The sequence below is a fragment of the Gadus morhua genome, chromosome 10 (assembly GCF_902167405.1).
Source record: "Gadus morhua chromosome 10, gadMor3.0, whole genome shotgun sequence".
Lineage (NCBI taxonomy): Eukaryota > Metazoa > Chordata > Actinopteri > Gadiformes > Gadidae > Gadus > Gadus morhua.
In genome coordinates, this window is record NC_044057.1 from 5,791,225 (window position 1) to 5,813,041 (window position 21,817).

General features: G+C 50.2%; 2 protein-coding genes across 2 annotated transcripts in view; one reads left to right on the forward strand and one right to left on the reverse strand.

Annotated features, from left to right (window-relative positions):
• Nucleotides 1-8,717, forward strand: part of zgc:66433 (DUF4592 domain-containing protein) — a 39,405-nt gene extending 30,688 nt beyond the window's left edge. Inside the window, exons 9-18 of the mRNA XM_030369011.1 lie at nt 108-379; nt 428-567; nt 1,176-1,761; nt 1,853-3,491; nt 4,816-4,919; nt 5,130-5,280; nt 6,315-6,490; nt 7,429-7,519; nt 7,944-8,608; nt 8,643-8,717. Coding sequence (XP_030224871.1) covers nt 108-379; nt 428-567; nt 1,176-1,761; nt 1,853-3,491; nt 4,816-4,919; nt 5,130-5,280; nt 6,315-6,490; nt 7,429-7,519; nt 7,944-8,608; nt 8,643-8,717 — 3,899 coding nt within the window. The remainder of the gene's footprint in view (nt 1-107; nt 380-427; nt 568-1,175; nt 1,762-1,852; nt 3,492-4,815; nt 4,920-5,129; nt 5,281-6,314; nt 6,491-7,428; nt 7,520-7,943; nt 8,609-8,642) is intronic.
• Nucleotides 8,718-14,606: 5,889 nt separating this feature from the next.
• On the reverse strand, nt 14,607-20,933 carry LOC115552525 (LON peptidase N-terminal domain and RING finger protein 3). Its single transcript, XM_030368705.1, has 11 exons — nt 20,079-20,933; nt 18,899-19,017; nt 18,645-18,767; nt 18,163-18,348; nt 17,589-17,856; nt 17,303-17,381; nt 17,006-17,120; nt 16,558-16,679; nt 15,926-16,247; nt 14,987-15,136; nt 14,607-14,786 (listed from the first exon to the last, which is right to left on the reverse strand). The coding sequence occupies exons 1-11, from the start codon at nt 20,755-20,757 to the stop codon at nt 14,625-14,627; spliced, it is 2,325 nt and encodes a 774-aa protein (XP_030224565.1). The 5' UTR covers nt 20,758-20,933; the 3' UTR covers nt 14,607-14,624.
• Between the last annotated feature and the right edge of the window lie 884 nt (nt 20,934-21,817).

The following is a 21,817-nucleotide window of genomic DNA, read 5'->3' on the forward strand; positions in this document are numbered from 1 at the left end:
TAGAAAAGTGCAGGATGTAATTTAAACCACCAAAATGAAAGCCTGTTTTAAATTAGGTTGTTTAGCCGTTGACTTCCGATGCGCCGGATTGTGGTTTGTTTGTCCAGATACGAGCAGCAATCGGCTGTTACTAAAGCAGGAGGGAGAGGAGGAGGAGGAAGAGGAGGAGGAGGAGGAGGAGGAGGAGGAGGAGACCCAGATGAAGGCGGAGGCAGAAGAGGAGGAGGAAGAGGAGGAGGAGGCCCAGATGAAGGCGGAGACAGGAGAGAAGGATGAGGCGAAACCACCACAGCACTCCAAACACTCCCAGCTGCAAGAGGCCAGGGAGGAGGAGCAAGAGGAGGAGCAGCAGCTGGAGGCGGAGCAAGAGGAGGAGCAGCAGCTGGAGGCGGAGCAAAAGAAGGAGCAGCAGCTGGAGGCGGAGCAAGAGGAGGAGCAGGAGAAGGAGCAGCAGGAGGGGGAGGAGGGAGCTATCCAGGATGTGGTGTGTTCCCCTCCTGTCCCCCGTGTGAGGACGAAGCTGCCCCCATCCTCCTCCCCCCACACCTCCTCCCTGGAGACCACCAGGTGACCGGCTGGCCCGCGGTTGTGTGGCGGTACTGTGTGTCATGTAACGTGCCCTGATGTCATGTGATCGTGTGGCGCGGAGCTGTGCGGGTATAACGACGACCGGCTGCTGTGTTGTATCATGCAGTGGTAAAGGTGGTGGTGTTGTGTTACATTGAAGGGCACGTTCTGTTGTGTAGCGCTGCGCAGTGGACAGTTCTGTTCTGTGTGGGATGGTGTTACGTGTCCGGGGCTTGTGTGTTGTGGTGTCGTATCGGATGGTGTTACTGTGTGTTGTGTTGTTGTGTTGTATGGAATTGTGTTACTCTGTGTTGGGGTGTTGTGTTGTGTCATTTAGAGTGTAGTATGTTGTGTAGTGGTGATGTCTGTGTTCTTTTTGTGATGTATGGGATAGTGTTATTCGTGTGTTTTGTGGTGTCGTATGGGAGTGTGTTGCGTGGCATGGTGTTGAGTCATTTTAGAGGGATGTTGTGTTGTTGCCGTGGCGTGCTGCTCTGTCCTTGGACACCGCACTCGATGATGCCCCACCCAACAGGTGACAGTGTGTGTGTGTCGTGTCACAGCTACACGGTGATTCTGATCCAACCCTCCTACTGCCTCCCCCACAGCGCGTCAGCAGAGCCCCCTGCTGGCCAGACGGAGTGCCTGCTGAACCCCCTCGGCTCCAACGACGGGGCCACGGAGAGCGACAAACTCCTCCTGGGAGGTGGAGAGGAAGATGAGGAGGAGGAGGAGGAGGAGGCGGAGCAGGAAGAGGAGGAGGAGGAGGAGGGTTCCTTCCTGCAGGAGGTGCTCAGCTCGTTGAGGGAGAGCCCCCTCCACTCCTCGCTGGCAGGCAGCACCTCCTTCGGTCTGGAGAAGCTGGCAGCGGAGGAGGGGGAGGAGCAGGGGGAGGGGGAGGAGCTAGAGCAGGAGGGGGAGGAAGAGGAGGAGCTCTGTGACGACAGGGTGGAGGCCAGGATGGAGGAAGGGAACGCCATGGCAGAGGAAGAACGGGAGGAGGAGGAAGTGGAGGAGACAGTCCGTCACAGAGAACCTCCCTCTGCTCCTGCTGGTCCACAAGCAGAAGAAGAGGAGGGGCCTGCCCCTCTTGACCCCGCCCCTTCCTGTCCCGCTGTAGGTCCCGTCGGGGAAGAGGAGGACGAGCGGACGGAAGAGCAGGAGGACGAGATGATGGAGCATTCTGGACTTCAAGTGAGCATTTCAAATTGTTTTGTAGACGTAAATGTGTCAGACTTTTCCCTCCTCACCTATCTATGTCTTCATCTCTTCCTCTTTGGTTTAGGGAGAACAGGCGACCGAGAACACAGAGGCTGAGGAAGCCGCGCCAGATTCACCCCCCGCAGGAGAAGAGGAGGAAGATGAGGAGGGAAACATCGTCCAGTCCGGCGAGGAGGAGAGACCGCAGGAGACAGAGGTGCAGCAACCCGACGATGACATCAGCGACCAGGTGGCAGAGAACGAGGGAGAGACGGACCGGGTGGAACCGGAGGAAACGGAGCTGGAGAAGGAGTGTGTGGAGAGGAGAGAGGAGGAGCAGGAGGAGGAGGAGGAGGAGGAGCAGGAGGAGGATGAGGAGGAGGAGAAGGCCGAGAGGCAGAAGGAGGGAGATGGAGTCGCCGCAGCGGACAATGCAATGGAAGACGAAGAGCAGGCCGAGGAAACGGCGCCTCCGGCGTCCATGGCGGTGGAACAGGAGGCTGATGTCGGGGCCGCTGCGGACGCCGTTCTGTCGGCCTCTTCGACGGCGCAGCGAGGACACGCCCACCCGGCGTCTGACCCGGCGCCCGCAGCCACTCCGGGAGAGCAGAACGCCTCCCGGCACAGCTCTGGAGGGGGAGGAAGAGGAGGCGAGGACCAGACTCTGACAGAAGAAGGAGACATTGAGGAGATGGAGCTGAGTGCGGACCGAACGCCCGACGTGGAGACAGAGGGAGCGCACGCCCAGGCACACGCTACGGGCGGCGTCCCGGCGTCCGTCGAAGCGGACCGACCGGACGCCGGCGGGGAAGAAACCCTCGTCGTCACGGCGACCCAGAGGGACGCGGCCCGAATGGAAACGGAGCAGGAACCGGAGCCGGCCTCCCCCGTCCCGCCCTCCCGACCCCCCGGCGCTCCGTCTCAGGGCGACGCCCACATGGAGAGCGAGCCGGAGGGCGAGAGCGCCCCGGCAGTCGAAGCGGCCCCCGCCGCCGCCGACGCCACCTCAGCCGTCCCGGAGGCCCGTACGGACGCCACGCTCACCGCCAGCCCCTCGCTCCGTCGCTCAGAGGAAGACGTGTCTCCTCCTGATGAAGTCACAGAGGTAACGGCGAGGGAGGAGGAGGAGCAGGAGGAGAAGGAGGAGGAGAAGGAGGAGAAGGGGGAGGAGCAGGAGGAGAAGGGGGAGGAGCCAGCCGCTCTTCTTGGCCCCCGGGCGACCGTAGGGACGAGGACAGACGGACGGACGGCGGTGGATCAGGAAGGACCCGCGGACGACACCGGAGACGCGGGAGGGCCGACAACCGACGAAGAAGACGACCGGGAGAGGGCAGGGGGGGAGTCGCCGCGGCGATCCTCCGTCGGTCTCTCGTCCGTTGCCATCGAGACGGAGCCCAGACAGCCGCCGCCCGCCGACAGCACTGAGCGGGGGGGGCCGCACTTTACCATCGCCTCTGCCCGGCAGAGATCCCTCTCCGGAGGAGGAGGAGGAGGAGGGGAGGGGGAGCGGGCAAAAGAGAGCTCCGTCACAAGCCCCGGACCCTCCTCCCCTATTCCCCCCTCCCCCTTGGAGTCTGGCGACAGGCCGGTCGTGGCGGCGGCGGCGTCCAGAGCGGGACGGGTGAGCGTGTCGTCGGCAGAGGTGACCCTGAGCCCCGTCAGTCCAAGGACCCCCGCCGGCCCCCCGACCAAACTCCGGTCCTCCTCCACGTCAGCCCCCGACGGTGAGGTCACACTTAATGCACCGCATAGGTCACACTTAAAGTACCACATAGGTCACACTTAATGCACCTCAGAGGTCCCACTTAATGCACCACAAAGGTCACACTTATGCCGCTTTTCCACCGCACATGTAGCTCGACTCGACACGACACGACTCGACACGGTAGCAGCGCGGGTCCTTTTCCACCGCAAATAGTACCTCCGGGACGTGGGCGGGGTCGGCTGCGTGAAAGGGCCGTGACGTATTTTTGTACGCGACGCAAACAACACCTACGTAACCCACACATGGACAGAACCCACATAACAACAATGGAGAACATCGATGCGATGGTATTCGTGTTCATATTATTAGCTGGCATGTTGAAGAAGTGGAATATGTTGGCTGCGGCGCTGCTATGGCTGTTACCAGCATGGTTGCCATGTCGCTCTCGTGACTTCGTCACACTCTCTGGCCAATCAGTGGCCGGCCGTCTGCCGACGTCACCTTTTAGCATCGGCTCAGCCGCTTGGAACCTAGAGCGAGGCGGTACTAGAAAAAGCAGCCACGTCAGGTACCAGATACCATGTTTTCGCGGTGGAAACGCAAAAAATGCGAGCTGAGTCGAGTCGTGTCGAGCTGGTACCATGCAGTGGAAAAGCGGCATTAAAGTACAACAAAGGTCACACTTAAAGTCACACTAAATGCACCTCAAAGGTCACACTTAATGCACCAAAAAGGTCACACTTAATGCACCAAAAAGAGCAAACTAAATGCACCACAAAGGTCACACTTAATGCACCTGAAAGGTCACACTTGATGCACCACAAAGATCACACTTAATGCAACATAAAGGTTACACTTAATGCACCACAAAGGTTACACTTAATGCACCACAAAGGTTACACTTAATGTACCACAAAGGTCACACTTAATGCACCTGAAAGGTCACACTTAATGTACCACAAAGGTCACACTTAATGCACCTGAAAGGTCACACTTGATGCACCACAAAGATCACACTTAATGCAACACAAAGGTTACACTTAATGCACCACAAAGGTTACACTTAATGCACCACAAAGGTTACACTTAATGTACCACAAAGGTCACACTTAATGCACCTGAAAGGTCACACTTAATGTACCACAAAGGTCACACTTAATGCACCACAAAGGTCACACTTAATGTACCACAAAGGTCACACTTAATGTAACACAAATGAAGTCTAGGTGCGTTTGGCTTTTGCATGAGGCTTGAGGCTTAATGTTCTTCTGTATGCTGTACGTCCTGGCGTGTTAAACTAGTCCTTTCTTTATCCTGAACCCTGTGTCTCGTCCGCTCCACAGAGGGGGGCGCTCCGGCCAAGGGGAACCCTGAGAGCCCGTTCGGGGTCCGGCTCAGGAGGACGGCGGTAGCCCCGCCCCGTAGCGGCGAGGAGGCGGGCCCTCAGGTCAGAACAGGGCTGGGTCGTAGAGGGGGCGGGCCCTCAGGTCAGAACAGGGCTGGGTGGTAGAGGGGGCGGAGTCACAGGTCACTGGAGACAGGAGATGAGAATGAAGGAGGATCTTATGTCGCTGAAGGATTTTATGTCCATTTTTTTATATATTTAATTAAATATAAATTATTTGTAAATTATTATTTGTTTCTAAATCGTCAACAGTCTCCCCCGTCAAACCCTGAGCCAACAGCCCAGCCAATGGACAACAAGGTGGTCGCTTCTCCACCAATCAGTGTGAAGCCTTGCCTGATTCAGCCAATCAGCATTAAGCCCGCCCTGCCCAAGAAACCAGAAGTCCAATCACGAGCTTTGGGTATGAATAAACCACTTCACTTCAATAGTTTTCCACCTCATTTTCTACATGGTTGATTCCTCTCCACTTGCGTTGAGTGTATTTGGCTCTTGAAGCCGTACTGTGTTTCTCTGATAGCAGGTGTAGTCGTGTGCATTAGTGTACATTAACGACATCTTATAAAAATGCAAATACATCAACTTGGTAGCCTGATGTCACCCGACGAATGCAAACTGTGATTAGTCGGGAACTTCTCGGTAAATGTGGATTTCCAGAGGCCGTCACCGACGCTATTTGGGTAGGTCCTAAACCGATACAGAAACGACACGGCGTCACAGCACTGAGCCACGAAAAAAGATACTCAACAAAAGCTTCAAGTGCATTCTTCTTTTCCTCTTTCATTGTAATATACTGTCCAGTTTGTTGAACACCGTCTCGATAGTGTAAGCAACAGACGGTTCTAGATCAGCAGCAGCCATCTCTGTTGAAATACAAAGAACTTTGTATACGAGGGGGGACGGACCTCATCTGCACAGCAACTGAAAGACGAGCTCACGAGATCTGTCTGGTTCCCAGGCTGTGGACTGACGTGACCTCCACATGGAGTTGTGTCATGAGTCCCCCTGGTGGCCCCCAGCAGTATTAACGGCCTGGGTCGTGGGTGTCATTCCTAGACCTCTCCACCACCATTTGGTGTGTGCAGATAAGGTGCAGAAGGACTTGATTTATCAGAGACACAAGACGCTTTGCCTGAACATGGCACATCAGGGTTCGAACCTGGACACCTGTGTACGTGTGTGCGTGCGTGCATGTGTGTGTGTGTGTGTGTGTCGGACCAATCAACCAGCGGAAAGGCAAAAATAAAAAAACGGGAAGGAAAACCCACAGGCCGTATCCACCCAGCGGCCATTTTGGATCCAAACAGTAGCGACACAACTTGTTTGTAGAACCAAGATGGCCGCTTACTGAACAAGGCCCAGTTACAGCACCCTAGATGCTAGCCCTAGTATCCAGTCACAGTATGTTTGCTCAGTTTGTTTTGTTGTTTCTGTTGGGTGTAGAAGCATCCACAGGGCGTGGTGCTTCCAGTGGTCCCAGCAGTTCAAGTGGTTCGAGCAGTTCCAGTGGTCCCAGTGGTCCCAGTGAGCCCCCCAGCTGGATCTCCATGGCCCGACAGAAATCTAAAGTCTACAAGGACACATCACTGGACGATGCCTCCAGTGCTGCAAAGGTAGTGTGTGTGTGTGTGTGTGTGTGTGTGTGTGTGTGTGTGTGTGTGTGTGTGTGTGTGTGTGTGTGTGTGTGTGTGTGTGTGTGTTATTGTGTGTGTGTGTGTGTGTGTGTGTGTGTGTGTGTGTGTGTGTGTGTGTGTGTGTGTGTGTGTGTGTGTGTGTGTGTGTGTGTGTGTGCGTGTGTGCGTGTGTGTCTGTGTGAGAGAGAGACAGAGGTATTGGGTGTGTATGTACATGTGTTTGCATGCGTGCGTGTACGTTTGTGTGTGTGTGTGTGTGTGTGTGTGTGTGTGTGTGTGTGTGTGTGTGTGTGTGTGTGTGTGTGTGTGTGTGTGTGTGTGTGTGTGTGTGTGCGTGTGTGTCTGTGTGAGAGAGAGACAGAGGTATTGGGTGTGTATGTACATGTGTTTGCATGCGTGCGTGTACGTTTGTGTGTGTGTGTGTGTGTGTGTGTGTGTGTGCGAGAGAGACAGAGATACGGGGTGTTTGAGTCAACGTGGGTGTGCCATCTCACCAAAAAAGTCCCTAATTACATTACCGCCTCCCAAACTATCTTCATCAACCACATCATCAGAGGGACGTAAACAGGAAACGACCCGTTCCAGTAACACTCCTCCTGTTCATCGACAGTTTTTCTTATTTTTATGCAAACACACAAATTACGTCACATCATGTACTTTATCATTGATCCGATCTGGGGCCCATAGGGTTATGAAAACTACAACAAAAATGTTGAATTATTTCTTGATGAATTATTTCAAACGGAGCCTGGGTTTGATAGGGTGCTGTGTCTGGACCCTAGCTTTTCCGTCACAACACGTTTCAGAACTCGCTTCGGAGGAGAGCATCTGGAGACAGACGGCCCCTGGGTCACATGTTACTCGTGGTGAGGTTAAGGAGGGGTGTGTTTGTTTTTCTGACTCATGTGTCTGGACAGGAGGAGTCAGAGAGGAAGTCGTCCCTGCCGTCGTACGTCAGCTCAGCCGCCAGCAGGGAGAGCAGCAAGGCACCCTCCTCCACGGGCAAAGGTGACACACACACACACACGCACACACACACACACGCACACACACACACACACGCACACACACGCACGCACACACATGCACACACACACACACACATAAGCACGCAAACACACAAGCTCGCACACATACACACAATCACACTCACCATATTTGTTACTTTCATATAATTTCATACTGTTTGACCACTTGAATATTCTTTTTTTACAGACATATTTTTTTTCCTCTTTTAGCAAAAGAGATACATTTATCAAGAACATATATAGAAATCTATGTATAGTCATTTAATTTGGATTGTGTGTGTGTGTGTGTGTGTGTGTGTGTGTGTGTGTGTGTGTGTGTGTGTGTGTGTGTGTGTGTGTGTGTGTGTGTGTGTGTGTGTGTGTGTGTGTGTGTGTGTGTGTGTGTGTGCGTCTTAATCTCCCAGTGACTTCAACAGAGGCGGCCAAAGTTGTGTCCCCCATGGAGAAGGACTCGAGGAAATCTCTCTCGACCCCCTTACCGGTGCCCGCCCAGACCTCCAAAGCCCAGCCCCCCAAAGCCCAGCCCCCCAAAGCCCAGACCCCCAGAGCCCAGACCCCCAACGCCCAGATCCCCACAGCCCACCCCCCCACCGCCCAGACCACCAAACCACAGACCCCTCCCTGCCCCATCACCCCTAAACCCTACTCCCCGTTCTCCAGCGGTGCCCCAAAGCCTTTGAACCTCCCGACCCCCTTCAGAAAACCCCTCTGCCCCCCTACCCCCGTCCCTGCCATCTCCCGGGTCACCGGCCCCCCGGCCCCCCCCTCCAAAGCTCCCCTCTCCCCCCCTATCCCCGTGCCCGCTGCCCCCCGGGTCACCAGCCCCCCGGCCCCCCTCTCCAAAGCTCCCCTGCCTCCCCCCGCCGCCCCCCCAGCGGTGAAGACCTCTGTCCCACAAAGCCCCGCCCCCGCCGCTGTCCAGCGACCCGCGGCCCCGCCCGTCGCCCCCGCCGCCGCCGCCTCGCTGCCCCCCCCCACCTCGTCCAAACCCACCGCTGCCTCCCGGGCTGCGGCGGCGGCCCCAGGCCCCCACCCCGTGGCCCCGCCTCGGGGCCAGCTGGCAGCCGGCGCGTCCCCCCCCCCCCCCACCGGGCCTGCCCCAGGACGAGCCCCCCTGGATGGCCCTGGCCAAGAAGAAGGCCAAGGCCTGGAGCGAGATGCCTCAGATCGTGCAGTAGGGCGGGGTCAGCGGTCAGACAGTCCAGCTGAAGAGACAGACTGTGTAGAAGGCGAACCTGTGTGAGTGTTTGAAGGTTCAGGGCTGGGGGGAGAGAGTCGGTCCGTGGACCAGGATGCTTTTGCACACCCAGACTAGTTGATTAGTTTATCCCTCCTGGTTTGTTTGCCGGCTTGCTGTGATCGCTAACAAACCCACTGAACATGCCAAAAACTAAAAATCATCCTTCTATTCCTCCGATCAGTTTTGCAAATCAGTTTTTCGTTTTTTTATCAAATCTGTAAATTCTTGTGGATTCGCTTCCGTCAGAACAGTGCACTTGAGAGTGATTTAATTCAATAATCTGTATATGCCTCCTATACGCTTTGGGTTTGGTTTGGTTATAGATCTTGTTGTGAAAGGCTGACCCACGCTTAAGAGAGACCTGTAAATAGTCCACAGCTCCTGTCTATGTTAGATCGGTTAGCTTCCAGAAACCACACCCCGAATCTCTTTCTTTATTAAAAGAGATTTCTGCTAGCGACACAGTGCAAATTAAAGGGGCAAGAGTGGCTCTTAAACATGCTTTTTATCTCACCAGATGTTTGTTTTAATACTAAAGATACCCTTTTCCAGAAGGGTAAATTGTGTTTTACTCTGGGTTAATACCATTGAGATGACTCTCAGTAAATAGGTCATTAGGGTCCTAGAGATAAGACAAAGGGTGATGGTTTCAAAGCTGTAAAAGGGCATATGGACTACCATGTTTGAAACTCTTATGGCCGTCTTCTTCTTCCTTATTCATCTATCACTTCTAACATATTCAGAGGACACCTCACTAATGCACTAGTGCAACAGGGTGCACATTGTCATAAGTTATGTATGTTGTTCTGTTTTGAATCTTGTTTGTTGGATTGAAAGACAACCCTCTCCACTTGTTCCATCGTATTGTACGGCGTAAATGTGTTCTGACCACACGTAACGCCTTGTTCTGATGAAACATCAAAACTAGGTTGATAGTGTCAAACATTGTATGAATCAATTGTCAGAAACTACTGCCAAAAACAAAATCGGCCATTATTCACAAATCATGAAATAACGGCGTCTCCTGAGCAAAAGATGTCGATACAAAAAGTTATTTTTGTACTAACGATAACTCTTTTTCACCAACTAAATATTAATGTTTATGAATTGTATCTTTTGTTGCCTTTAAATGTTTTCCTTGTAAATAATAGATTTTCAGTAAAGAACGACTCAACCACATTTTTGTGTCTTCCATTCAAAGTGTGCGTGTGTGCGTGCGTGTGTGCCTTTTTCTACGCGTGTGTGTGTGTGTGTGTGTGTGTGTGTGTGTGTGTGTGTGTGTGTGTGTGTGTGTGTGTGTGTGTGTGTGTGTGTGTGTGTGTGTGTGTGTGTGTGTGTGTGTGTGTGTGTGTGTGCATGCTTCTGAACGTGTGTGCCTCTACCAAGTATCCATAGCGAGGCTGGCTGGCTGCTGACCTTCTCATTTTCAAGGTTATGCAAGCAGCCTACTTGGCAAACATGGTCATACTGGGAGAGAGAGGTTGGGAGAGAGAGGTTGGGGAGAGTGAGGTTGGGGAAAGAGAGGTTAGGGAGAGCGAGGGCAGAGAGAGAGAGGGCAGGGAGAGAGGGCAGGGAGAGAGAGGGAAGGGAGAGCGAGGGCAAGGAGAGCTGAGAGAGGGCAGGGAGAGAGAGGGAAGGGAGAGAGAGGGCAAGGAGAGCTGAGAGAGGTCAACATAGCAGTTCTAGGGAAATAGTTATTCATTTTTACAATGAAACAGCTAGAAATGCTGAAGGTAATTTCAATTGAATTTAGCAGTAAGGAAATAGTAAAGTTATTCAGCCTATTAACTTATTAATGAACATAAACATTCAGCGTTAGATGGGGTTTTATGTAAGGGGGTTGGGCGGGGTTGCGTAAAGCTGAAAGCAGGTCAGACAAGAACAAAGGCTCCCTGGTAAGAGATCCCTGGTTCTGTCTGCTGTACGGATTACGATCTAATCTGTTACATATGTTCACTGCTGGTCTATTCAGTTCGGTAGGTCCTCTGTCCAGTTCTGTTGTATTTAGTTGGTCTATTCAGTTCACCATGTCCTCTTCCGATATGTTTAGTTGGTCTATTCAGTTCACTATGTCCTCTTCTGATATTTTTAGTTGGTCTATTCAGTTCACCATGTCCTTTTCTGATATGTTTAGTTGGTCTATTCGGTTCACTATGTCCTCTTCTGTTATGTTTAGTTGGTCTATTCGGTTCACTATGTCCTCTTCTGATATGTTAAGTTGTTCTATTCAGTTCACTATGTCCTCTTCCGATATGTTTAGTTGGTCTATTCAGTTCACTATGTCCTCTTCTGATATATTTAGTTGGTCTATTCGGTTCACTATGAATTCTTCTGATATATTTAGTTGTTCTATTCACTATGCTCTTTTTCCAGTTCTTTTATATTTAGTTGGTCTTTTCAGCTCACTACAGTTCCCTTTCAGTCCTCTTATCCGTCCTCATCCTGCGAGTAAATACAATGGAGCTCACCAGGTCAGGATGGTCTCGTGAGGCTTAGGGGATTCCGTCCCCAGTTCAAATGGACAATTCTTTGACGAAGGCAAAGTTTGCAGAACAAAATTATTATTTCAAATAAAAATCATTATTTCTAACCTTGTCTTGACAATATTTCCTATTCATTTTGCAACTCATTTCATGAATAAAAGTGTGAGTTTCGTGAAATTGTCTGGGTGACACCAAACGTACTTTACCGAACCTGTAGGTTAGGTTTTCTTGCCATTTGCAGGCCCAGTTATTTGCGTTATGATTTTAAATATGAACATGAAAAAGAGCAGGTCTTGCGATACTTAAGTTACTTCAAACTGAAAACTCAACATGAGTTTGATCGCCCACTGATCTCCCGGTTACTAATCAAATTATAGAATGTTATACAATATGAATGAGTATCAACACCTATTCACTGCACAAGCTCAGAGGCTCATTACCCCCGTTAGTAATAATATCGCTGGGTCGTTATGCAGCTAATGAGCTAATACAGGGGGTTGACTGTAAACTGTGTTGAGGGCGTGAAGGCTTTCTCCAGGCCTTGGAAGCATGCCCCCCCCCCCCCCCCCCCCCCAACCATCAGCTATCAAACCAACCGGAGACACGTGGTAGCAGACCCTCTTCACTGGGGTCTGCGCGTCAACACACAACACCCAACAACCTTCTCTTTCTCCGCTCGTTTGGATTTATTCACAAGCTGTTATTACAGTACAAACAAAACATGAATCACTCCAATGACACTGAGTAAAAAAAAAATATGACGTTTACATCGAGCTTCGGAGAAAGCGCCGGTGATATACATTCATGTTCCACACGGAGAGAGATTTAAGAGGCCATGGTTCTGCTTACGACGGCATCAGGGAAGGCATCCTCGCCCCATGGCCCAGCTGAGGTGTACAGCTGCAGATCATGGCACTCGTGTGTCAGCATAAGCATCGTCCTTATGCTTTACATAAGGCAAATCATTTACAACCCTTTTTGTTTCTGCTTCAACAGTTGACTTCAACTGGTGGGAATAACTTGGATCTGACCGTTAGGCCTTAACCTCTTGACCATCAAAAGAAATCTCATTGCATAAGTTTAAATACTTTAGACATTGCACTTCAAATATCCTAATTTGTAGATCTCTAGGAGCGAGCGGGACCAGTTCAACTATGTATTTCGTAAAGGCTGATAAGGCCTGTAAACGAATGTGTTTGGCATGAGCCAACAGGCGACACTCTGAGCTGTTTCAGTCAGTTTCTTAAGATGGTCTTTACAGATCGGTGGCTTGTTATTGGCTACCTCACTCCAGGACCTTACAAAGAAGTTAAACATAGAAGACCACGAGAGAATGGAAGAAATCAACAGTAAGGCACTGGTGCTGCTACATTGAACATTCACTCACACACAAACCCAATATCAGACTCGAACGTAAAGTACGTTGGAGATTGTGGATTACATGACAATATTTTAAAGGGTCCCGATATGGACATGACAACAAATGATTAAATAAGACATTTTCAGGGCTTTTAAAGTACAAAAAAAAAAGAACATAGTCACTTTTGGACTGAGGACTAAGCAATTCAGAAACTCTAAAGTGAACACATTTGAATGTTGTATAAATGGCAAGGTCAGGGGGATTTTGAACTCAACTTTTGCAGATAACTTCACCGCAGTTGTTACCAGAAGCTAGTTGCTGTAATAATAAACATAATCCCTTTATCACAACATCCCATCGCCATAGAATCACACAGGCCAAGCTTTGGCCCATATACATAAAAATAAGTTTGATAATACGATTATTACAAAGTTATTCCCATTTTGACATCGAATAAATACAGGAAATGATACAGTACAAAAAAGTCTGATGAAAGAAAGATTCAACACACATGCATGTCAAGATGTTCTTTCTTAGACCACGGTTGGACATGAGAATGCTTTTAAGTCAAGGAGTCGTCATGGATATGTGCACGGTCCCTCTCGTTTTAAAAAGTGCCATTGCTGTAAACAAATATCTTTTTGTTCTTCTTCTGTTCTTTGAACAGATCAAAAGTTTAGCCAAAACACTTGTTTACAGGCAAAAGGATCAGCTACTTCTTTAGATAAAAAGGTTTGGGCCCTTGCTACACCTTTCAGGGTTTCAATAGGAATGGCCTCCAAAATCCAAAATATGCAAGTCATTGTATTTCTTTGAGGTTTCCAGAATGCATTCAAAATCACACATCCACAGTAGCTTTTTACATCTCTTACTAGAAAGAGGGCACTCCAGGCACATGCAAACTATGAAGACGACCCGGCAATTAGCTTGGGCATAAAGGCGTGACTTCAGTCAGCAAGAGACGCGTCTACATGAACTTCCCTTAATGCCTACTTGCTCAGCACGTGGATGCTGGGAGGACATCGATTCACATCTATAATACTAACTCTATTATTAGATCTTTTTTAATTTGTACCTTTTCAGGTTCTCTGCTTTGTGCTCTTTAAAATGGCAACACTTGTTGACATGACCCATTGCACAAGTTATTGGGGCTCTGGAGAATGTTTAGCGAAACCACTTCTGGTACAACTAAAACTTGAATGCACCAAATGATTTGATGTTTCACCTGTCCATTGCAAACATTAGACTAAGAGTTTAATCTAATTAAAAGGGCCACCCTCTACTTAAATGTCTCTGTATGCCAGTCTTGTTAAAACAGAACATAAGATGAACTTGTTTATAAATCCGGATTTATAATAAGTAATGCTTGATATCTTAAAAGTGCAAGGGAGTCCACCATCCATGTTTGAACACTATAGCTACTTCTGAATCTCTAATGCTGCAGACAGTCTTTGGAAGTTCTCAAGCAGCCCTGCATGTCTTACTGCGAAGAATGTAAACAATTCCACTGCATTCACATGCACACACAGTCATAAATAATAATTATAATAAAATGAACGCAAACAATAAAAACACAATCAAAACAAAAAAAAATTGAAAAAAAATGTTCCATAGAAAGCTTTCAACAGTTCATCCGTGTTGACATTCAGACTGTCCTTATTTGACTTGGGAGGAAAAAACGACTCAAATTGAGAACTTTAAGGAAGACTATTGAGATTACTCTGCTCACTGGAAGATGTCTGACGTTTCCTTACGTTGGAGTTGCCATTTAATAAATCGGCCGTTGTAAGTGGGCACAATCCATACTCTGACACACATGTACAGTGCGTCAATGGAGGGATAGGCAACATCCCCCAGTGTGTGTTCGTGTTCGTGTTCGTGTGTGTGTTCGTGTTCGTGTGTGTCGCTGGCTACCAGCTGGGCTCGGGGCTACAGTGATCTGGGAGGAGTCGTGGCTCGGAGGGGGGGGGGGTGCCGGGGGGGGGGGGGGGGGGGGGGGGGATCAGCGGTGGCGCGTGTTGCGGGCCATGAAGAGCAGCACGCGGCGGATCCCGTGGAGCCGGTCCTGGAGGGAGGTGAGCGCCACGAAGGGCAGCTGGGCGCGCCCGTCCAGGGGCAGGACGGCCAACAGCCACCAGCACCACGACGGGCCGTTGGGGCTGGCCTGCACACACACACACAGGGAGACAGACGGTCACTATCTGGGCCTGAGGGTGCCATTTTACCAGGTCATTCTGACAGCTGCGATACTCGATTCAGGGACTTTGTTTATTTAATGTGGGTACGTTTGAGTCACCATTTGTTCAATGATCAACTACCAGTGTGTGTGTGTATATATAAGTGCGTGACAAGGCGTCCACGCACCTGAGGGTCGGAGTCTTTCTCGGGCATGGGTCCGAAGTGCGCCACGATGCGTTCCTTCTGGTCGGGTTTGAGGGAGTTCACCCAGACCAGGGCGTGGTCGTAGACCGCGTCGTGGAGCGTCTGGAGGTCCTTCTCCGCCGTGCCCTCCACCTACACAAACCGCAGACAACGTCAGATACTGGGGAAGCATTGAAGGATTTGGACTAGCATTGAAGCGCTCTCTCTCTCTAGCTGCGTAGCATTACTGTTCTGCAGAGAGAGAAAGAGACACAGGGGTGATGAGGGAGAGAGAGGATCGTAAAACCTTCTCAGAGCCAAAATGGGGGATGAAGGGGGAGATCTTCAGAATCACAAGGAGACGGAAACTGTAGTATTTGGCTCGTGAGGGGAAGGAGAATGCGAAGAGGTAGAGGGGGAGAGAGAGGGAGAGAGAGAGGTGAGAGAATGGGAAGAGGCGAGCATGAGAAAAGGAGGGGGTGTGGTTTAGCGCTCTGGACAAAGGAGGCAAGCCAATTGTTTACTACCATTGCAGTAAAGGGAGACCAGCCACGACAATCTGCTCCAGCGTTCTGCCATGTCCAGTGTCTCTCTCTCTCTCTCTGCCTCTCATTTTCCTCTTCCTCTCAATCGTTCCATCTAACCCCCTTCCATATTATCTCCCCTGGTTGGTTCTTCCAACCCCCCCCCGCTGCTGTTCATCTTTCCTGTCGTCTGCCCCTTACATCTCTCTCTCTCTCTCTCTCTCTCTCTCTCTCTCTCTCTCTCTCTCTCTCTCTCTCTCTCTCTCTCTCTCTCTCTCTCCCTCTCTCTCTCTCTCTCTCTCTCTCCCTCTCTCTCTCTCCCTCTCCCTCTCTCCCTCCCTCCCTCCCTCTCCCTCTCTCTCTCTCTCTCCCTTCCCCCCTTCTCCCCCTCTCTCCCTCCCCTCCTCTCGGTCCGTACCTTGACGTCCTCCAGGTACTCGATGTCGGCCGTGTTGTAACCGTCCTGCTGCCGGTGCTGGTTGACCTTGAAGCGCCGCCGGCCGATGCAGTCCACCACCGAGCGGCCGTCGGCAAAGACCTCCACGTTCCGGATCTCCAGCAGGCAGCCGTAGTCGGCGAACCCCTTGGCCTCGTCCCCCAGGCACATGCCGAAGCACCTGGTGCCCGTCTCCATGCAGCGGCGGATCATGAGCCGGTAGCACGGCTCGAAGATGTGGAGCGGGCAGGGGACGGTGGGGAAGGCCATGGTGCACACGAAGATAGGCACGTTCTGGTTGAGGCTGGAGGGGCGAAAGCGTGCTGTCATTAGTACATGCTGCACAGCAACAAGAAGCCAGTGAGAAAGCGACCACCAGAGATACATTTGTCTAGATTGTTTTGCGGATGAACCGCATGGGGGGGGGAGCTATGATTGACTTAAGGCTGTCCACGTGCAAAAGGATTTTGAATTTCAGAAGTTTGGTTTTATAAGCAACACTTGTTGATAAGTAGCACGCTAACTGTGTGTGTGGAGCCCCTAAACACTCAGCCACACCGCCAGCTGGCCGACACGGGGGCTGGGTCACACGGTCCACCCCTAGGCACACTCACTTTGAGAACTCGGCCATCTCCTCATGGTAGACTTTACTCCGTTCCGTCAGATCGGCGGGAAGATACGTGGATATCAGGCTCTCCATCAGAGACGTCTTGCAGTAGGAGCGCTCGGCCAGAAACTGGGGAGAGAAGGTATAACATGATGCCTATGTATAGAGGAGGGAGGGGGGGTTATAGCTCAAACACGGCACTTTGTGTATAGTCCGATCTTGTGTTGCAGTCTTCAGGGAGGACTTGACCGTTGGAAACATTGATCTTTTGGACGGAGGGAGGGTGTGGCTCAACGATCATATTACACAAGTCACATTTGGCATCATGTCACGTACACGTATTGATAAAACTATTCCCCTAACCTCTCTGGGTTTGCTCGTTCATTACTTCGGTTCACTTTAACAGTAGAAAAACAAGAAGGTGTCCTTAGGAAGGTTGATGTTCTGGAACGTACCTGAGACAGCTCTTGTTTACAGAGGGGACACTGGGGGTTGTGGTCCAGACATCGCTCCAGACACTTAAGACAGAAGGTGTGACCGCACGGTGTGGTCACAGGCTCGTAGTAGAGTCTGCACAGACCGGAGGCAAAAGGGTCATCACAAACACATCCGGCAAACCCAAACATACAAACATTGTAAAGTGGAAGCATTTTTAAGTACATTGCGACTGCGTTAGCAGAAATGCAAGGTTAAAGAACATCAAGGCGGGTTGGAGCAGAAGCATCGAGGTCAAGTGGAGCCTGTTATCATACCTCATGCAGAGGGAACATTCCAGATCTGTAGGGTCGATGAGGTCACCAACCACAGAGTTGCAGGCACCAATCATAGGCTCTGGAAAAAGGAAAAAAGTAAAATAAGAATACAGGAAATGGCCATTCCTTATTCCTCATCAGAAACCGCAAATGTTCAACGCCTTAGTAATATGTGATTGATGCTGCAGTAGAGGTTGTTGCATAGAGGCCCTTCAAAACACGGAAACGTGAATGTGTGTTAGCAGGAATGCATTGGGCTCCGGCCAGCAGCAGTTCAGTTCCTCACCAGACTTGAGCTTCTTGCAAACGTCGCTCCCTGTTGCTCCTTCCTCGTTGGTGCTCCTCTTGTCCTCCACCACCTCCTCCTCCGTGCTCCACCTCTTTCGTTTGAGGAGGTGTCGACAGCAGGTGCCGTTGGGCCTGTCGTCTCCCGCCCCCTCTTCGGCCAACACATCACTCCCCTTCAGAGACTTGCAGGGGAGCCTCGAGGAGGCTTGCGGGGGGGAGGGGGGAAGGTCTATTTCCGAGGACAGCTGACTGGACTGGACTGGTGTCTAAAATAAAAGATTGAAGACAGGAAGCACGTGATTAGTAGGAGGTACTTCCCGCTAGTTTTGTCTAATCTAATGTCTAATCTCTCAATACGATAACTTTTGACCGCGCCTCCTGTTTTGAAAATTTGACAGACAAATGAGAGCCATAAAACCGTAATAACTTAATGACCTTTAAGTGATCTGTCTCCTTTGGCTTCTACTTTGACGTCAGTGTTTTATAATAAGTGTTGTTGCATAACCGCCTGTGTGAGAGCGGGAGAGACACACACACAGAGACAGAGACAGAGACAGAGACAGAGAGCTTACCCGAGGGGACCCCGAGGGCGGCGAGGGCCGTGAGTGCATGCGGGGGGCCACCGACGTGGCGGGCGTGTGCGGGTCCCACGGCGCCAGGCCGCTCTTGACCGTGGTTCTGGAGCAGAGCAGAGCAGAGTAGTCCAGGACGCGGTCTGGGACCTGATCCGTGACCGGGGCCAGGAAGTCCCCGAGGAGCTGAGAACAGGACACAGGAGGAGGGAGGAGACGAGATAAAGAGGGAGAGGACACAGGAGAAGACGTTATTCAAACGTGTATTGATGGGGTCACTCATAAATCATTTAGGGGTGTAGGACAGAGGGTATCAAGCTAGTTCATGTAGCTGAATCAACACCACTAGTAGGAAGAATTTTTAGAGATGAGGTTATTTACTCAAATTTCAGCAAGGTTTGGACATTATATCACACATCTCAATCAAACAAATATATATAGATATATTACAACACTTCCATCAAGTCTACATAATAGTGTACCTTTTGTGCCTCAGTCTTGGCCAGTTTGCAGTCTGGTTGCAGGGTCAGACACAGCAGGTATTCCTTTAGTGCGTCGTCACTTCTCCCCAGAGACACCAGGGCCTGTGCCTTACGCTGATGACCCTGTGGAACGAGGACAGCGCATCGATTACACACACGGCTTTACCCTTTCAGTCCACAGCCTGCTGTGGATACACATGAATCATTGTACCAGACGGCCAATTAAACGCCATGCAGTCCATGGCGGCCCGTACCTTGGACCAGTGAGGCATTAGCGTGCAGGCCGTCTCCGCATCGCTCAGAGCCATGTCGTAACGCCTCAGACTAGCGTGGATCTGAGACCGGTTGCTGAAGAGGAGGTAGTCTTTAGGTGCTGGGAGGGGGGGGGGAAGTAAGAAAGACAGAAAGAAAGAAAGGGATCGGGAAGGTAAGAAGGAAAGAAAGTAAGAAATAAAGTAAGAAATACATAAAGAACGAGAGAAAGAAAGAAAGGACGAAATAAATAAATTAAGAACAAGAGAAATAAAGAGAGATCGAGAGAAAGAGAGAAAGAAAAAGAACAAAGCAATTATTAATAAATGAATTGATTATTATGTAGAAGCTGCCGCGATGGAAAAACGTCCATTACAAAACGCTGCTTTATGAAACACCTCGTTCCTCCATATGTAGGGCGGCCATGCTGCCAGAAGGTTTCATAACGTGCTAGTTGCATAAGTTCAAAACTTATGCAAACGTCCCCATTGTTAAGGCAAGCCTATACGGGAATCGTGATAATATATGCATTCAACATCCTCCTTTTAAAGTGCCAGCCCCTATACATTTCTAAAGTGTTATGAATCAATAACAATAATATGTAAGCCTACAATGGATTTTCTTGTTTGCATCATTTATCAGGGACACCTAATTCGCCTATACGTCAAATAGAGACGTAATCTACTTGTAATATACACACTAGAGTCACCCCATGGCCTGACCTGATATAACACCCCGACACTCATAATGTCTGTTTTCATTGTTAGATGCCACACAAGGTGCGAGGAACGCGCCAGCAGAAGCGACGCGCTTACGCAACGCTGGCTCCTGTTATCCAACACGACGGAGCAGAGCGGCCCATAGCCCGGCGGAGGGGACACATACGCTGCTGACACACACCCCACATACGCATAGGAGCGCACAACCACAAGAAAATATAAATAAAATCCACAGACGTCCAGTGTCGTTTATATATGAATATAATGTGCGTAACAAATAATATCATGTAATATGATTGAGTCAAAAGTTGTAATTGTTACATTGAGGGCCCCAATTCACACCAGCAGCAGCAAGGAAGGTCTTCTTAATAACACTAATCTATGCATATAGCGCATATAGCAGGCATCATGCACCATGCACTAGTAACGTCGAGTTAAGTCCCCATATAAGCTGCAGACCTACCTATGAAGATGGCTTGGTTGTATTTGCCCAGAGCCTCTTCCGTCTTCTTGTCCACATAGAGGCTGTTGCCCTGCCGCCGGAGCTCGGCGGCCCGGCACTGGGTCGGGAACCACTTGCAGAGGATGTTCCCGAGGACCACGTTCACCCGGTAGCCCGGCACGTCTTTGAGCTGGGAAGTGTCACTGCACTCCTTACAGCAGACAGGCTGTCCTCCGGTCTCTCTCTCCAGGCACTTTTTGCACAGGCTGTGTCCGCACGGCAGAGTCACAGGTTCGGACAGAAAGGCAAGACACGTCCGGCACGACCAGGCTTCGTGTCCGCAGCCCGTGGAGGCATCGGGGCATCCCTCCGTGGCTACCGACTCCATCCCAGGGTCGGTCTTCTTTTTAGTTCCAACTCCATTCCTCTTCATGTTCTCGATGAGGAACGTGAGAAGGTTGCCCAGGTGGACAGGTTGAAGTCTTTCTATCTCCGAAGCCTTCTGGTAGACACCGAAGGCTTCGGTGAGTTTCCCCCCAAAGGCGAGCGCGTCTGCCCGCCTCACCATGAGCTCGAGTCGGCCCCGGGGCTCCACCGGCTCCCGGAGTTGGTCCTCATAGATGTCCGCGGCCAGCTCGTAGTTCTTCAGGTGGAAAGCCTCCGCTGCCAACTGGAGCATAGCTTGGGTCTCCGTGCTCATCGCAGAAGGTATTGTGTGGTAAACGTCCTCCTCAGTGTTACACTCGTCTGCTGCTCCACGTCTGCCTCTTGTTCATACCGCCGTACGTCCGTATGTTCAGACCCGCTCCGGTCCTCCTGTCATAAAGGACGGTGTTCTCAATGGAGAGGATGTGAAAAAAATAACAGTTACGTAAAGGTATGGTCATGTGACGTCGGCGAGTTGTTGTGATTGGACGAGCGTGATACATGGTTACAAAACAGCCTCTGAGCTAACACTCTGAAACAGGGCTGGGAGGGGGGGCTGACCCGCCAGGAGGGACTCCGTCGATCCGCCGCTCGGCCGCAGCTAGTCTGCTTTAAGATTTCTAGGGTTATAAAGAAGGGTCAAACAAGGCAAATAGTTCCGTTTTTTAAGGTGATTTAATTTGTGTACACTTAACTACACTATATTTAGTTATTTGCTATGATTTAAGGGGTTGTAGATACACAATACCTCACCTAATTCAAATCATGTTATATAGCAAGGTAAATAGCATCCTCGGCTGTGGCCGGTCATGTAATTTAAATTGCAAGTCATACTGACCTGCGGTCTGTATATAATAGGCCTACGTTATAACTTATATCATACATTATGTTAAACATGACATGGCTGTTTCCCCACACAAATACAAAAGGCCAGTATAAGAAAATGTGTATAATTAGATTTGATCTATTTGTTGATTCGAGATGTAATAATAATAGTAATAGTCTTTTATTTTATTTTCCATTATAAAAATAAATAAATATAAAGTGTATGTATAGTGTGATCTTTAGAGTTTGACTCAAGTTTGAGGCTTGACTCAATAAGTATAGCCTACATGTTGATGCGTTATTATTAGGGTTACCCCATATCCTATTAATAGCCATCCCGAACATTCCAAATCAACTAGGCTTACGGCTTCTCACATTGTAGTCAGGAATATAGGATAACAGGCCACTAGAATGCTACTACCAGCTATAATATAGGTCAACTGGTCTAGTCTGAACTCATTACCAAACAAAGACGCACAAAGCTGAAGGATGCAGAGCAGAGACACATG

Excerpts from the sequence above, each read along its gene's own strand:
- LOC115552525 (XM_030368705.1), bottom strand. The coding sequence starts at position 20,757 with ATGAGCACGGAGACCCAAGCTATGCTCCAGTTGGCAGCGGAGGCTTTC. Across the intron at positions 17,121-17,302 it reads GAATGTTCCCTCTGCATGAG|ACTCTACTACGAGCCTGTGA; the intron begins GTATGATAACAG and ends CGGTCTGTGCAG. Across the intron at positions 14,787-14,986 it reads AGAAAGACTCCGACCCTCAG|GCCAGCCCCAACGGCCCGTC; the intron begins GTGCGTGGACGC and ends GTGTGTGTGCAG.